This window comes from Furipterus horrens, unplaced genomic scaffold (assembly GCF_987537825.1).
Source record: "Furipterus horrens unplaced genomic scaffold, mFurHor1.1.pri manual_scaffold_5, whole genome shotgun sequence".
Classification (NCBI taxonomy): Eukaryota; Metazoa; Chordata; class Mammalia; order Chiroptera; family Furipteridae; genus Furipterus; species Furipterus horrens.
This window is the reverse complement of record NW_028327175.1, coordinates 93,907,255-93,923,879: the sequence shown is the minus strand read 5'-3', so window position 1 is coordinate 93,923,879 and position 16,625 is coordinate 93,907,255. Positions and strand designations below refer to the sequence as shown.

General features: G+C 43.0%; 1 protein-coding gene across 4 annotated transcripts; it reads right to left on the bottom strand.

The window, feature by feature from the left end:
* Positions 1 to 4,188: 4,188 nt before the first annotated feature.
* Positions 4,189 to 16,503, bottom strand: POP7 (POP7 ribonuclease P/MRP subunit). 4 transcript variants are annotated; one of them, XM_090279092.1, is made up of 3 exons: positions 16,237 to 16,503; positions 13,753 to 13,819; positions 4,189 to 4,868 (listed from the first exon to the last, which is right to left on the bottom strand). In XM_090279092.1, the coding sequence occupies exons 2-3, from the start codon at positions 13,806 to 13,808 to the stop codon at positions 4,436 to 4,438; spliced, it is 489 nt and encodes a 162-aa protein (XP_090135218.1). In that variant the 5' UTR covers positions 13,809 to 13,819; positions 16,237 to 16,503; the 3' UTR covers positions 4,189 to 4,435. The 4 variants fall into 4 exon arrangements, with proteins under 4 accessions (XP_090135218.1, XP_090135220.1, XP_090135217.1 ...); XM_090279094.1 differs by lacking the exon at positions 13,753 to 13,819; XM_090279091.1 differs by lacking the exons at positions 13,753 to 13,819; positions 16,237 to 16,503 and adding an exon at positions 12,263 to 12,380.
* Between the last annotated feature and the right edge of the window lie 122 nt (positions 16,504 to 16,625).

Below are 16,625 nucleotides of genomic sequence, written 5' to 3'. Positions count from 1 at the left end.
TGGGGCCAACCATGGATTTCTTGCTCCATCAGTGTGGGTCCCTAGAAAAGCCCAATGCCCTTGAACTGAATGAGGCCTTTGGGCCCACCCTAGATAAGTATCATGGGGCCACCTTCCTCAGTTGTCTCTTGAATTCCCCAAACACCTGAGTCCTTGAAGAAACACTCCCAGAGCACCAATACCTCCGCCTTGAGCTCCAGAACCACTTCTCCGAGTTAGGTTTCTGTGAAAAGTGTCAGCCCACATCCTAGGATCTCTAGCTCACATCACCCACCCTACATCAGAAGACAGAGCTGCTATATTGGCCAGAGTAACTGTCCACCAAGCAAAAATAAAATTAGAAAGTTCCAACTGAAACAAAACACTACTGGCAATATCAATGGGAGTGTTTTTCTCCCATGTAAGGCCTTTGCAGGTATACAATTGTGAGTACAAAGGTTTCATTTTGTTAAATGGGGCTTGGGAACTTTCTAAGAATTTTGCATGAATTCTTCTGGGTGGTCCTTCCTATAGGCTCTTCCTACTTTAGAGGATTACAGGCCAAGATCTACTCAAGGGAAGTTTATAGCAGCCTTAGACTACAGTAGTCCCTTTCTATATCACGGTTCACTTATCGCGGGACTTTAAAAAATATTATATTTAATTATTTATCGCGGATTTTTCGCTATATCGCAGGATTTTGTGGTACTGCATACATATGTTGCTAAAGTTATGTAGGTTTAAAAGTGTAGAATATGTATAAGAACATAAGTAGTGTTTATAAAAGTGTGGGAAAAGTTAATAAGGGAGTGGGAAAGGTAAATAAGGGACTGGGAACGGTTTATAAGTGTGTGGGAAGGGTTTATAAAGGCTTAAAATATATATAAATACTAAAATAAATGTAAGGTTCCTACTTCGCGGATTTTCACCTATCGCGGGGGTTCTAGAACGTAATACCCATGATAAGTGAGGGAATACTGTACACTTAAACACCCAAATTTAGCAAATATTTTCCAAAATTTTTCATGGTTCACTGAGAACTGGCAAATTATAAAAACCTATTGTTTGACCCCCACAGGCATCCCTAATCTGTATGTAAGTGAGCCTTTCGACTCATGTCTTATTTCATGAACCAGCAAATAATGTTAGTACTTTCAGGAAAGTACTTTTTTCTTGCCACAAGCAAGATTCATGGACTTGGAAGGGATCTAGGAGATCTTGTAAAGGTAAAATTCCACCCTCTGCTTGCATATTTCCAGTGACAAAACATTTGATGTTTCTTAAGGGAGCAGAGGCTTGTTATAGATTATAGACTGTAAGGTGTCTTCTTGTGCATCCACCCATCCATCCGTCTGTCAGATGTTTATTCATTATTGGACTGGGCAATGAAATCACTTCTCCTTGAGGTTATCTCATTAGTTTGATGACTGACTCCCCTGATCACCCAAACTAGAGAACAGAACAAAAGGATTTTGTAAAAAATTAACTTTTTCTTATTATAAAAACAACACATGATCATTGAAAAACTGGAAAATATGGCTAAACCAAAAAACATATATTAAAAAGCACCTATAACGCCATTAGGAAGATGGAATCTTAAGTGGTCATTTTCACAAGACTTCTTTCATGGCCTCACTTCAAATCTCTGTGCTGCTGGATATCTGTTCCCTAAGGAACTATATTCAACATATAATTCTAGTCCAACTTCTCCATAGTTCAAGGGTGTGTGGAACTCCAACTCTTGACCAAGCACCAGGAACTTACCTGGGACATAATGCGGGGACTTACCTAGAAGGATCATCAGCACATCCAAACCAGTTCATGTGTCCTGAGGCCTTTCCAGACAAGCCACAATCAAAAGCCTGACAGAAATAATAACCCAGCCTTGTGAACCAAACACAACACGCCTTCCCTTCTCCCTAACTACATTAAGAGGCCCCAAACCATTTCTTAGCCGAAAGGCTCATACTAACAATAGTAACCCTTACAAATGCCAGGACAGTTCCAAGCATGATGCAAATTCTCTTTTTAAGTCTATCTGTCCTGCTTCCTATTAGACCAATGGTTTAGACCTCTCTGGGAAGGCCTGGGGCCTAACACAAATCCCCAACTAATGGGTGCTTGATAATGCTACAAATGAGGAGCAAATGTCTACACCCACCTCCAATGTTTGAATTCTGGCTTCTGAGGATGTTTTTGAAGTAGGAAGTGATTATGTACTCCTTGTGGGCACTGCAGCTGTTGAATAAAAGGAAGGGAGGGGAACTACATTTGGACACACCTTCTGCCCCTACTCACTTGCCCCATTTCTCAAGTTTTGATGAATGACACTTCAGACAGCCAGAAGTTGGGGCGGTGGAGAAGACAGAGTCAGCCTCCCTTCTGACTTCCCTACAAATGAGGTGGAGTTTCTGCCCCACCCACCATGCCTGGACTCCAGTAGATGCAGTTTTCCCCTTATCTCCTACCTGCCCCCACACTCAATGGTTAGCCCCCATACGCTCCAATGTCTAGGGACTGTTTCTATAAACCTGCCACTGAGGGAAGCTGCACTGGCAAGCAGTGAGAGAACATGGAATAGAAACAACAAACAAATAGGCCTGGAGACAGAGCTGCCAAAACAAACCAAATGCAAAAGGGCTGCCTGCCACCACCTCAGCTGGGCTCAGGCCAGGAGCGCAGACACAAGAACACATACGTGCAGGGAGACACATAGTTATATCCAGCTCCCTGCTGGCTACCCTGCTACTGGGGGACTCCAGGACAAGGGAGCTTTGCAGTCAAGGATGATAGAATGAGGGATAAGGGGTGGGATAGGAATGTCACCTATAATAGCTACCCCGCCTCCTGCTTTCTAGCCACTGAGCGACCATCCAGCCCCAGAATGTGTCCTGCTTATTCACAAATTCCCTTTGTGCATACCAACCCCTCTACCAGATATGCCCTCTACTCTGTTTGTCTGGCAAACTCCTCTTCATCCTCCAAAATCCAGGTCAAAGGTGAAACCATCTTAGATCCCACCAGAAAGTTAGCATTTCCTTCTCCACATTTCCATATCATGGCTGCTCTTACTTCCTTATATAACACATCTTCCTCATTCACAGAAACTGTGTATCCACCTTTCCAATTAAATGATGAATTCCTGGAAGGCAGAGGCCATTTTATACTTACCTTTGTATCCCCGGGGCCCAACCCAGGACTTAGCTCACAGTAGGTACTGAGTACATGTTTACTTGTTTGAATGAAGCACTAGTCCTTTTGTTAGGAATCTGCTTTCCTGAGTTACTGTCACTCATCCAGAATCAATCTCTCATCAATAGGAATACTCAAAGTCAGAGGAATTTCAATACATGAGAAGCCTGATTTTCGAAACTCAAACCAAACTACCTTCAAGCAAACTAGAGTAAAATTCTGTTACTAACCTTTAAATTGGAGACTTTCAAACTTGTGATCTCAACCAAAGTAAAACACAATTTACATACCTAGTACACATGTGTATATATAAACTGATAAATGAAAAAGTGGCAACTGCCACTGAAGTTGTACTTTTTAACTTGCTTTTTAAGTCTATGATCCAGTAAAATGATTTTAAGACCCACAAATGGATTACTGCCCACTTTGATAAACATTGCTTTAGATGACTCGTTTGATAAACATTTGATCAGATCTTTCTAAAAATACCCCGGAAGTATTTATTATCTGTGCGCCCAGTAATTCAGGAGGGAGGCTTTCCTTTCCCATGAGAGCAGCCCAGCCAGAAGGGTTTCAAGGGCTCTGGACCATAGCTGCTTGGAACAATTTGGGACCCGCAAGACCAGGAAGCAAATGAAACCATATGTCAGTCCCTACCACAGAGCCTGATACATTATTAAATACTCACCTTTCCTGTGCCTTAGAACCTCTACCAGAGTCTGATGCTTCTGAACATGCAACTATCCCAGCTGCATTCAACAGGTAAAAGTGTACACCTTATCCATTTGGCCTGCCTCTGAGAGAGTAAGAAATTTTAAAGCAAATATTGGGTTGTCCATATTCTACATTGTACTGAAGTTTATGTTACAATGTCCATATTACAATCTATACTCTCTGTGAAGGCATCAGGTTCCCCTCCCGCACCTAAACACTTGTCAAGTTTCCTACTTTCCTTTTCAGGTACACACAGACTTTACACAGGGGAGGCACAGTGGTAGTGGAGTGGGTGGACAGTAATACAACTCGATACTTTTTTATTGTTTAGGACAATGGCTGGTTACAGACCACCAAGATTCAGGAAGGCCCATTGCTTGGGCTGAAGAAGAAACACTCTTCCCCTCTCAATTCAGTCCTTCCGGCTATGAGAGGAGAGGCTTTTCCTTATATGGCTCTGGTAGAAGGTTCATGACAGTACTCAGTACAAGGAGAGTCATACCTGAGCCTAGCTGGGGATGGGAAAATAAGGTGAGCCAGACTAATTTTATTACTTGGGTGTGACCCTGAAGACTCGGATGTGGATGGCCGAGTTGTTTCTGATGCGGGTCAGCGGCTCTTGTGTATCAGTCTCTGGTTCCAGCTCATCGACAAGCTCCACAGTGGAGGTATTGGCAGCCACCTGCAAGGACCCGAAGCTGCCAGCCTGAAGCTGTAGGGCAATGTTGATTGCACGGTTGATGGCCAGGCCCAAGCCATGAATGTAGATCTCAGTGCATGAGTTCTGACCCCGTGAACCTCCGTCCAGCAGCTTCTGGCAGCGGGCCAGTTGGGCCTTAAAGTCAGTCTTCATGTTGACATAAATGTCATTGGGCCTCCGGGGCAGGCGGTGGGGCAACCGTTTCCGAAGGGTGTACTCCACCGGATCCAGCTCAGCCTCGATGGCCCCGCGGTGCTCTCGGTTTTCTGCCATGCTGTGTGCCCTGGCACGGGAAAAAGACAAGACCAGCGAGGTCGAACAAGCGACTTCACTTCTTTCCCTACCCCATTTCCTGCCCAAAAGGTGTAGCCAGGAGGGGGCGCACTGAGCGCCTCTCTTCCCTTCTAGTCTCAGTCCCCGCCCATCACCTCAAGCTCCCTTATCTCCCTTACCACTTTTTAATTCCTATTCATTCATCACATCGTTCCCGACCACAGGCCCCTCCACCACCTCCTTCCCTGGCTCTTCCAACCCTACTCTCTCTGGTCCACACTAGACTCCAAGCACATGCGGACCTCTCCCCTGCCAGGCCACTCACGCGTTGTGCCAACAGCCCCGCACTCCCCAGACCCCAGGAAGGGCAGAGAAGATGAGCTTAACAAGAACGCTAGATCGCCGGCGACACCGTATCTAAAAGGGCCAAAGAATACGCAAGCGCGCCCGCACCAGTCCAGTGAGATCCACCAATCGCTTTCCAGATCTCCGTTCTCCCCGCCCCTTTCCTGGAGCGCTGAAGGAGCCGCGCGAGGTGTTTTGAGTAACGCGAGGTTTCTGGGGGTGATGGGACTACCACATGTATGACTCGGAGGCGGGGCATGATGGCAGAGGCGGGTACTAAATAGAAGCAGGGAGGATCCAAAAGCAGGAGGGTCAATTCCTCTAGACCAGTCCAAGTTCCTGGCCTAAGGAGGGGTCGAGGAGGGGTCCTGGAGGTGGGGAGGTGGGGGACAGGGAGAAGAAGGTGGGGAGAGTAAAGGCGGATATTCTAGGGGCGTGGAAAATGTGGGCTAGGGTCTTGCAAAGACAGCAGGCTCCGGAGCGCTCAGGAGAACGTGATGGCGAAGGAGTCTGAAGACAAGTCCTGGACTCCTGCATCGCAGTTCCTCTGGTCAGACGAGGCATGGCAGAGTTGACAGAACTGACCTCCCGCCCAGACTCCCCGTTGCCCAGAGTGGGGCATTGAGTGGCGAGGAGTGACCTTTAACGGAGGCCAGTGTCCGCGGACTCTCCTGCACTTCAATGGGAGCCGTTTCTCTCCCTTACCTCTCCCAAGCCAGCCCGTGGGGACCCAAGCTATGAGACCCAGGTTTCACGGCTTCCTGAAAGTATGCTGACCCGCACACACCCCTCAGCTATCACCCACCAGCTCTGCTGCTCCCGCGACCTGGCAGGACATGCGCCCTCTGGCGGGAAAGGCGAGGCAAAGCGTGGGTAATGGGTTTGGTGGTTCTGGCTCCCTAAGGCCAGTGGGGAGAGGTTGACTGCCTGGTGTGGAGGTCCTCTGCCCAGATTGGTGCAGCTTCTGGACCTGGAGAGTTCTCTTTGGAAATGTGTTTGACCTGCATTGAGGGTCTCAGACTACTCTGCTTCATTTTCCATCCCTCAAATGAGAATAATTTCTGTCTTGCCATGGAGTTGTGCAGCCAAATAAAATCTTGTAAACTGGAAACCTACACATGTGAGTTGGCATTTTTATGACCCCAGACCCCTCTCTAGATGCCTAGGGTGGAGTCTAACCTCATTTTACTAGAGGTTAGAAAGAGGTCAGGTTCCTGAGAACTCCCAGCACGATTTAAATCACCTAGTTCTCCTTTTAGCCTCAAATTATTTCATTACCCACAAGTTGGGGGGGGGGCTGAGAGGAAAAGGTGGTAACAGGTGAGGAGGGAAGGCTGGCTACAACCCTATTGTGCCTCAGAGTGACATCTGAGTGTTGTTGTTTTTAATAAAATTTTATTTATTTACTTTTAAAGAAAGGGGAAATGAGGGAGAAAGAGAGGGAGAGAAACATCAATGTGCCAGAGATACATCAATTGGTTGCATTTCGCACACCCCCAACTGGGGACCTGGTCTGCAACCCAGGTATGTGCCCTGACTGGGAATTGAACTGGCGGCCTTGCTGTTCGCAGGCCAGCATTCAACCCACTGAGCCATACCTGCCAGGGCTATTTTTATTTTCATTTTTTATTTTAGAGAGAGGAAGGGAAAGAGAAATGTGGGTTTGTTGTCCCACTTGCTTATGCATTCATTAGTTTATTCTTGTACAGGGGGGACCCCCCCAAAAAAAAGACAAATAAACCCTGGAATTATCTTATGGAGGGCCGGCCCCTTGTAGCACAGATTTCTCCTGCTAGGTGAGTGTTCTAGGAGCCCACCTGTATCAGTGTACCAGCTGGCGTTGTGAGAGGCTGCGTTTGGCTTCAGTGAATTTTCTTTTAAGATTCTTTCAACATGTTTGTCCATTTCATGATGTGTGATTTATGAGCACACCTGTCCACACCACACTGTGTTTAGCAGTTTTTGACCAAAAAACGGCATGACTCCTGTGCCCCACTCTCCCTACTCACCTAATCAGACCCTGAGCGACTTTTTTGGCTTCCCCAGATGAAAAAAGTCCTCAAAGGGAAACGTTTTACCAATGTGGAAGAAGTGGAAAAAAAAATGGCAGAAGCACTAAAAGGCATCAAAATTGACGAGTTCAAAAACTATTTTTGAACAGTGGAAAGATCTCAATAGGTGTATTGCATCAAATGGAGAGTACTTGGAAGGTGACTGAAGTTTAAACATGTAAGAATAAATGCACAATTTTTTATAAATAAATTCCAGGGTTTTTTGTTTGTTTGTTTTTTGTTTTGGTCCCTAACCAGGGATGGAACCCACAACTTTGGCATATTGGGAAGATGTTCCAAATAACTAAGCTCCACTGCCAGTGTTGAGCTGAGTTTTAATGGATAAACAGTTCTTCCAGGAACCAAGAAGTACTGTGGAACAACCTAACAGTATCTTTAAAAGGAGAGCATAATCTAAGCTTCTACCTCAAGGAACTTCTTAAAAAAAAGGAGAGGCAAATAAAGCCAAACCAAGATGGAAGGAAATATAAAAAGGAAAAATCAATGAAACTGAACACAGAAAGATAATAAAGAAACTCAAACCAAAAGCTAATTCTTTGAAAAGATAAACAAAGTTGATCTAGCAACACTGGCAAAAAAGAAAGGACAAGAGAAAGAAGGCTCAAATTATGACTATTAGAAATGAAAGCAGGTATAGCACTAAAGATCCCTCACACACTAAAATATACTATGAGAATAATAAAAGCAACCCCACATACATAAATTTGACAACTTAGATTAAATGGACCAGTTCCTAAAAAACCACAAACAACCAAACTTACCCAAGATGTAATAGATAATCTGAACAGTTCTATAACTATTAAAGTAATTAAATTAATAGCTTTAAAGAAACTTTAGAAAAAGAAGTATCTAGGCCCAGATAGTTTCACTGGTGAATTCTACAAAAAGAAGTAACACCAACTCTACAGGAATCTCTTCCAGAAATCAGATTAGGAAGAAATACTACTAATTTTATGAGGTCAAAACCAGACAAATACAAAAGAAGAAAACTACACTGATATTTCTTATTAACGAAGATGCAAACGTCCTCACAAAATGTTAGCAAATTGAGTCCAACAGTTGTCCCCCTTTATCCATGGTTTCACTTTCCACAGTTTCAGTTATCCATGGTCAACTGCAGTCTGAAAATATTACGTGGAATATTCCAGAAATAATTCTTAAGTTTTAAATTGTGCCATTCTGAAGTGATTAAATTTCACCTTGCTGCTCTCCATGGATGTGATTCATCCCTTTGTCCAGAATATCCACTACCCACCAATCAATCACTTAGAATCCATGTAAGTGCCTGTGTTCAAGTAATCCTTATTTTAAGTTTTTAAAAATGTATTGATTAGAGAGAGAGAGGAAGGGAGAGGGAAAGAGAGAGGAACAAAAATTTGTTGTTCCACTTATATGTGCATTCATTGGTTGATTCTTTTAAGTATATTTTATTGATTATGCTGTTACAGTTGTCCCAATGTTTTCCTTTTGTCCCCCTCCACTTGGTATCCCTTTCCCTCCAGCAATCCCCCCTGCCCCCGCCCCACTAGTTCATGTTCATGGGTCGTGCATGTTAAGTTCTTTGGCTTCACCCTTTCCTATTCAATTCTTAACATACCCCTGTGTATTTTGTTCCTACCAATTATGCTTCTTGATCCCTGCACCATCCTCCCCTTTCTCCCCTTCCCCCTCCCAGCTGATAATCCTCCAAATGATCCCCATACCTATGATTCTACTCCTGTTCTGGTTTTTTGCTTAGTTTGTTTTTGTTACTTATTTACTTTTTATATTCAGTTGTTGATAGTTCTAAGTTTGTTGTCATTTTAATGTTCATAGTTTTGATCTTCCTTTTCTTAAGTAAGTCCCTTTAACATTTCACGTAATAATGGCTTGGTGATGATGAATCCCTTTAGCTTTACCTTGTCTAGGAAGCACTTTATCTGCCCTTCCATTCTAAATGATAGCTTTATTGGACAGAGTAATCTTGGTTGTAGGTCCTTGCTTTTCCTCACTTGGAATACTTCTTGCCAGCCCCTTCTTACCTACAAAGTTTCTTTTGAGAAATCAGCTGATGATCTTATGGGAACTCCTTTGTAGGTAACTCTCTTCTTTCCTCTTGATGCTTTTAAGATTCTCTTTATCTTTAACCTTTATCATTTTAATTACAATGTGTCTTGGTGTGGTCCTCTTTGGGTCCAACTTGTTTGGGATACTCTGTGCTTCCTGGACTTGTATGTCTATTTTCTTTGCCAAATTAGGGAAGTTTTCTTTCCTTATTTTTTCAAATAAGTTTTAAATTTTGTGCTCTTCCTTTTCTCCTTCTGGCACCCCTGTAATTCAGATGTTGGCATGTTTAAAGTTGTCCCAGAGATTCCTAATCCTTTCCACGTTTTTTTCAATTCTTCTTTCTTCTTTCTGTTCCAGGTGAATGTTTATTTCTTCCTTTTGTTCTAAATCATCGATTTGAATCCTGGCTTCCTCCCCTTCACTGTTGGTTCCCTGTATATTTTTCTTTATTTCACTTTGTATAACCTTCACTTCTTCCTTTATTTTGTGGCCATACTCAATCATTTCTCTAAGCATCCTGATCACCAGTGTTTTGAACTCTGTATCTGATAGGTTGGCTATTTCCAGTTTACTTAGTTCTTTTATTAGGGTTTTGTTCTGTTCTTTCATTTGGGCCATATTTATTTGCTTCCTCAATTTGGCAACTGCCCTGTTTGTTTCTGTGTATTGGGTAGAACTGCTTTAACTCCATGTCTCGATAGTATGGTAGGTGTAGTAGGTGTCTTGTAGGGTCCAGTGGTATAGCCTCCCCATCACCTAAGCTGGGTACTCGAGGTAAACCCTCTATGTGGGCTGAGTGCACCCTCCTCTTGTAGTTGAGCCTTGGTTGCTATTGGAAGATCAACAGGAGTGATTTACTCAGGTTAATTTGCTGTAATGACTGGCTGTGACCACTGACCACAAACCTCCACCCTCTGTGGAGGATCCTGTGCAGGTGCAGGGTGGTGGTGCTCTGACATAGCCTGTAGCTAATCACTGGGTGTGCTGGCCCTGGGTTTCCCAGGTGGTGCAGGCCAAGTTCAGCACCCACCTGTGTTTTGCCCGGGGCCACCCTGCCTAAGCTGTAAAGCAATTTGAGATGGCTGCTACTTGTGCTGGGCTTGGAGATTCTCAGGTGAAGCCAGGCTGTGAATCTAAGCTGCTGTTGCTAGTGCCAGGCCTGGAGCCCACTGAGGCCAGCTGTTGCTTATTTAATAGGATTTAGGAAGTTGGGAAGCATGAGCCAAGACCAGCCATTCATATAGAAAAGCAGCTTGGGTGGGCCCATAATTTGGGTGGGGCAGAGTTTCTGGGGATCTCCAAGGCAGGTCAAACAGTATTAGCCAGGTGGATGGAGCCTCAGATATGACACCAGCTTACCAGCCTGTGGGGGGAGGGTTCAGAAAAGGGGCAATGGCCTCTGCCCACCCTGATGCCAGGCACTTCAGTTTCTCCCTGTATACCACTGGTGTCCTTCATGTTGCTATCTTAGTGCTGGAGCTCAGAGGGAGTGAGTCTGAGGAGGTGTGTCCATGTGTGGTGGGTTCCTTAAAATGAACTGTTTGGGGCTCTAGTAGTTTCTTCCACTGACTCCATCCACACTGGTTTTTGTAGCCAGAAGTTGTGGGGACTTATCTTCCTGGCACTGGAACCCTGGGCTGGGGGGCCTGGTGTGGGGCAGGGACTCCCTGCTCAGGAGATGTCCCTCCTGAATTTTTATCAACCACACGTGGGTAAGAGACCAACCCATTCCATGTCTGCGCCCCTCCTACCCGTCTGAATGGATGTGGTTTTTTTAATTCTGTTGTTGTCAGACTTCCATTCAACTTGATTTCTGACAGTTCTGGCTGATGGTTGTTCTATATTTTAGTTGTAATTTTGATGTGGTTGTGAGAAGAGGCAAGCCATATCTGCCTATGCAGCCATCTTGACTGGGTCTCCATTGGTTGATTCTTGTATATGCCCTAACTGGGGATTGAACCCGCAATCTTGGCGTATCAGGATGATGCTCTAACCAACTGAGCTACCCAGCCAGGAAAATAACCCTTATTTTACTTAATGACCCCAAAGATCAAGAGTAGTGAAGCTGGCAATTCATATATGCCAAAGAGAAGCCGTAAAGTGCTTCCTTTAAGAGAAAACGTATATATGTGTAAGAAAAACATAGTATATATAGAGTTTGGTACTATCTGTTCAGGTAACCACTGGTATCTTGGAATGTATCCCCCACAGATAAGCGGGGACTATGGTATATAAAAAGAATTATAAACTGCCCTGGCTGGCGTGGCTCAGTGGATTGAATGACAGCCTGCAAACCAAAGGGTCGCTGGTTCAATTCCCAGTCAGTGCACATGCCTGGCTTGCAGGCCAGGTCTCTAGTTGGGGGCTTGCAAGAGGCAACCACATTGATGTTTCTCTCCCTCTTTCTCCCTCCCTTCCCCTCTCTCTAAAAATAAATAAATGGCCCTGGTTAGTTTGGCTCAGTGGACTGAGCACTGGCCTGCAAACCAACGGGTCACCAGTTTGATTCCCAGTCAGGGAACATGCCTGGGTTGTGGGCCAAGTCCCCAGTTAGGGATGTGTGAGAGGCAACCATACATTGACGTTTCTCTCCCACTCGTTCTCCCTCCCTTCTCCTCTCTCTAAAAATAAATAAATAAATAAATAAATAAATAAATAAATAAATAAATAAAATCTTTAAAAAAAAATTATAAACCATGACCAAGTAGAACTGATTTCAAAGCTGTTTCACTATAAGGAAGCCAATTAATATTATCTACCACACTGACAGTCTAAAGAAAAAAAATTCATGATTTTATCAATTGATGTAGAAAAACTGTTTAACATAATTTAGCATCAATTTATGATAAAAACTCTTAAGCATACAAAGAATGAAGAAACTTCTTCAACCTGATAAAGAACATATAGACAATCTACAGCTACCATTATACTTAGTGGTCACCTTTTTTTTAAAATCAGGAACAAGGCAAGTATGTCTTCTTTCACCACTCTCATTGTTGGAAGTCCAGCCAATACAATAAGGCAAAAAAAGGATACAGACTGGAAAGGTACAAATAAAACTGCCTCTATTTGCATATGACATGATTATATACACAAAAAATCCCAAGGAATCTACAAAAAAATGTTATAGTTAATAAATGAGTTTAGCAAGTTTGCAGGATACAAGATTAACATACAAAAAATCAATTGTATTTCTACACACTGGCAATAAGTAACTGGAAACTAAAATTTAAAACACAATAATACCATACAAACACCCCAGAAATGGGGGGAGGTGGGAGAAATATTTAGGTATAAGTCTAACAAAATATCTACAAAAGCTGTATGCTGAAAACTGCAAATGCTGATTTTTAAAAATCAAAGATCTAATTAAATACAAAGTTATACCATGCCTGTGTATTGGAAGATTCAACACAGTAAAGATATCAATTCTCTCCAAATTTATCTCTAGCTTTAATACAATTCCTAAGAAAATTCCAGCAAGAATTTTTGCAGATATAAAGAAGTTTATCGTAAAATTTATATGGAAAGACAAGAAAAGGTACAGCAATTTTGAAAAAGAAAATATTGGAATCACACTTTCTGACTTTAAGACTTACTATATAAACACAATATCAAGACAGTGTGGTATATGCCAAGGCATGGACACAAAAATTAATAAAACAGAACAAGAGAACCCAGAAGTAGATTCACACAAATACAGCCAGCTGATTTTTGACAATGGCGTAAAAGCAGTTGAATGGGGCAAGAATAAGTATTTTCAGCAAGTGATGTTAAAGCAATTGGACATATAGGCAAAGAACGGAACCTCAGACCTATGAAAAAATTAACACAAAATGGACAGAAGCTCTAAATATAAAATGTAAACTATAAACCTTTCAGAACATAGGAAAACATCTTGATGACATAGGATCATGTGAAGAGTTCTTAGACACCACTCCAAAAGTACAATCCATTAAAGAAAACAATTGATAAATTGTACTTCATCAAAATTAATAGCTTTTACTCTGTGAAAGAGTACATTAATAGGATGAAAAGAGAAGCCACAAACTGGGAGAAAATATTTGCAACTCATGTATCTGACAAAGAACTTATATTCAAAATATATAAAGAACCCTTTAAACTCAAGAATTAGAAAACTCAGTTAGAAAATAGGCAAAAGTCTTGAACAGACACTTTAGCAAAGAGGGTATCAGGATGTCAAATAAGCACATAAGATGTTCAATATCATTAGCCATTTAAAAATGCAAATTAAACCGTGATGACTTTTACACACTAATTAGGATATCCAAAATAAAAAATCTTGACAATAGCAAGTGCTGACAAGAATGCAGAGAAACTGGATATTTTATGCACCACTTGTGGGAATGTTAAACGATATGGCCACTTTGGACAACAGTCTGTTTCTTGTAAAACTAAACATATACTCACCATATGACCCAGCAACAATGCTCTTGAGAATTTAAAGCCTGTACACACGTGTCCATAGAAGTTTTATCTGTAATAGCCCAAACAGAAAACAACCCAGGTGTCTTTTAGCAGGTGAATAGTTAAATTGTGGTATTCACACCATGGAATACTACACAGCAATGAAGGTGGGATCAAGGAGCCCTATTAGACGCTTGAAATATTGTTTACAACAGAATACTGTGCTAAGCAGCTCATAGTTTAGTATAGAAGGTCAAAAAGATGTACAAGATAGTATGACCAGTGGGGATAACGTACAGGATTTGGTGGGCATCCCCCCGGCAAGGGGAAACAGGCAATATGACATTGGGAAGCAATGGCTAAAATGAGACAGAATGTCTAGCAGTAGGACTCGTATCTTGTATAGTCCCTCCTGTAACAATGGAGAGGTCTAGAAGGACTACGTCCTAGGAGATAGGGGAGAAGAGGAGGAACCAGCAAAGGACACATGATAATGAACCAGTGGATTTAGCAATGTGGGTCACTAATGACTTGACAAGCAGTTACATTTGGTCAACCAAAGAACTTAGCACATGGTAGAAACTAATTCTGAATGCAATAAATTAATTTTAAGGCCCATTTTGTCTGATTATTTTTAATTATCAGTTTAACAACAGTTTGTGAACTATTATTACACAAGTTGTGTGTCTTTTCGTGATGTCTAAAATGTTTTCCAAACTTTTGACATCCAGATATTATGTAAAGGTTCACAATTTAGGTAATTGAAGCCAAGCTCTGGAATAAACTGATTTGACAGTAAAATGGTCCTTATCATTTTATATTTCATTGAAGGCAAACACCACAGAGGAATCTGCCATTAAGAAAAAAGGAGAAGCTTTTTTTGTGTGTGATTTGTTTATAATTTTTTTCTTTAATACTGCATGGGAGATTGTCTGATATAGTTTCCATTCTCAAAGAGGGCACTTGTAGGGTTCATTTCCATAGTGTTAGCAGCAGTAGCAAGGTTCCCACTTTACAGTTGGGGGAAAGAACTTGCACAGGGTCATAAGCTGGTACACAGGGAACTATGGTCGATCATTCCCATTTTCTACCCTGGAGTCCAGCCTTGCTCTCCTTTACTCACTGCATCTAGTGCGTACTACTCTCAGATCAAAAACATTTTCATGGTGCCATTCAAGGCCCTTAACTGAAATTTCAACGCCCTTCTCATGCAACTAGCAATCCAGGTCCTCTTCTCCCATCAGCTGGCATTGTCACTACTCTCAAGGGAATGCCCATTTTTCCTAAATCTACCTAAATTTTGCCCTTCCTTTCAGCTCAGTACAAGCTACCACTGTCCCCAACTGCTCCCAGTCCACAGAGGTCCCCCCTCCCATCTTCTGCCCCTGTACTATTTCTCCACCATAATTTACAATCTCACATTAGCTAATTACTAATTAAAACATGCTAAGATCTCATTCAGAGGTTAGGCTGCTGGTAACTTCCAACCACCCAGAGCACAATCTAGCAAAGTTAAAACACAAACAAAAAGCAACAACAAAAGCCCTTGAGTAAAACAAAACAGCTTTCATAAGCATCTTCTAGGAGAATTCTGACCCAAGATTGGATTCTGTTGAGATATTTTCATTTGGTGTTAACAATCTTGAATATTGAGGACCCCGTGTAACCAAAAGCCCCTATTAGCTAGCATTTGTGGAGTGCTTGCCCTGTGCCAAGCACTACTAAGTATTCTACCATACAATCCAAAGGAAAGAGATTAATTAATTTGCCCAAGGCCACAGCTGGTAATAGATGGAACTAGCACAAGAATCCTTGCTTTAAACAATTACGTTTTCCAGCCAGTGAGCAAGCAGTTTGACTGACAACAGAGGCAGGAATCCTGTCTGCAAGAAAGTCAAAGAAAACTAAAAAAGAAGATAGTGAAACTACAAGTGCATAGGAGCCTGGGAGGCATACTCGCTGCAGGAACAAAAGGTCTTTCTAGTTGCTTCTAAAGTCTCCACTCCGCTGTGGCACAACATGTCTGAATTTACTTTTCATTGTCTTGAAAAGGATTATTTTGTATTTGGTAACAGCTGTTTTAGGAAGCTGGATAGTAGAGCATATATTCTGGAATAACTTTTAAGGAAAATGGTGAAAACACACACAAAAGTTATTCATCTTAAAAGCATCAGGGATTCTGAAGTCATTACTGACAACCTTTTTTAAACAAAGGAGGTGTGAATCTATGTTTTACATTTGCATAGTAGTTCATCTCTTTTCAAAGCCTTTCACATTCACCTAAATTCTTTCAGCACTCCAGGAAGGGAGTGGAGTGGGGGCCGGGATGAGGGATAGAACATTAACCCCTAATTCCTACAAAAAGAAGAGAGTCAACTCTTAGTGGCAGAGCCAGATAAAACTCCAGCTCTCACTAGCCTCGCACTGTTTCTAAATTATTAGGTTCCTCACTTATTGCATATATCCTAGGACATCTGATAAACGCACCTCTACATTGTTTGTGGTCCCTTTCAACACAGGAGGGCTTCCTGGAGGAAGCCGACTGATGAGAAGACACCGATGCCACTAGCGGCGGCCTCCCTCTCGATGGTCGCGCGCCGTGTCGGGGGGCAGTCGGGGAGTACCCCGGTGGCGCCCTCCAACACCCTGACCGCAGCGTGCCCTGCGTCCTAAGACGAGCCAGGCTCCCGAGTCACGTGCCGAGGGTGGGGGCGTCGGGTACTGCGGGCGCCCACGCCACGCCGGCGGGGCACTAGGAGAAGAGCAATCGTGCGGGCATGAGCCGGCCGAAGCCGCGGAGGGAGGTGGCGGCGGCGGCGGCGGCGGCGGCGGCGAAGGGGCGGCCCTGCGTCCGCGTCACGTGGTGCGAGGCGGGC

What these genes read in the sequence shown, in the direction of transcription:
- POP7 (XM_090279092.1), bottom strand. Translation starts at nt 13,808, where the DNA reads ATGGACACGTGTGTACAGGCTTTAAATTCTCAAGAGCATTGTTGCTGG. An exon ending in CATTGTTGCTGGGTCATATG is followed by an intron (nt 4,869 to 13,752) that starts GTGAGTATATGT and finishes TTCCCGTGCCAG; the next exon opens with GGCACACAGCATGGCAGAAA.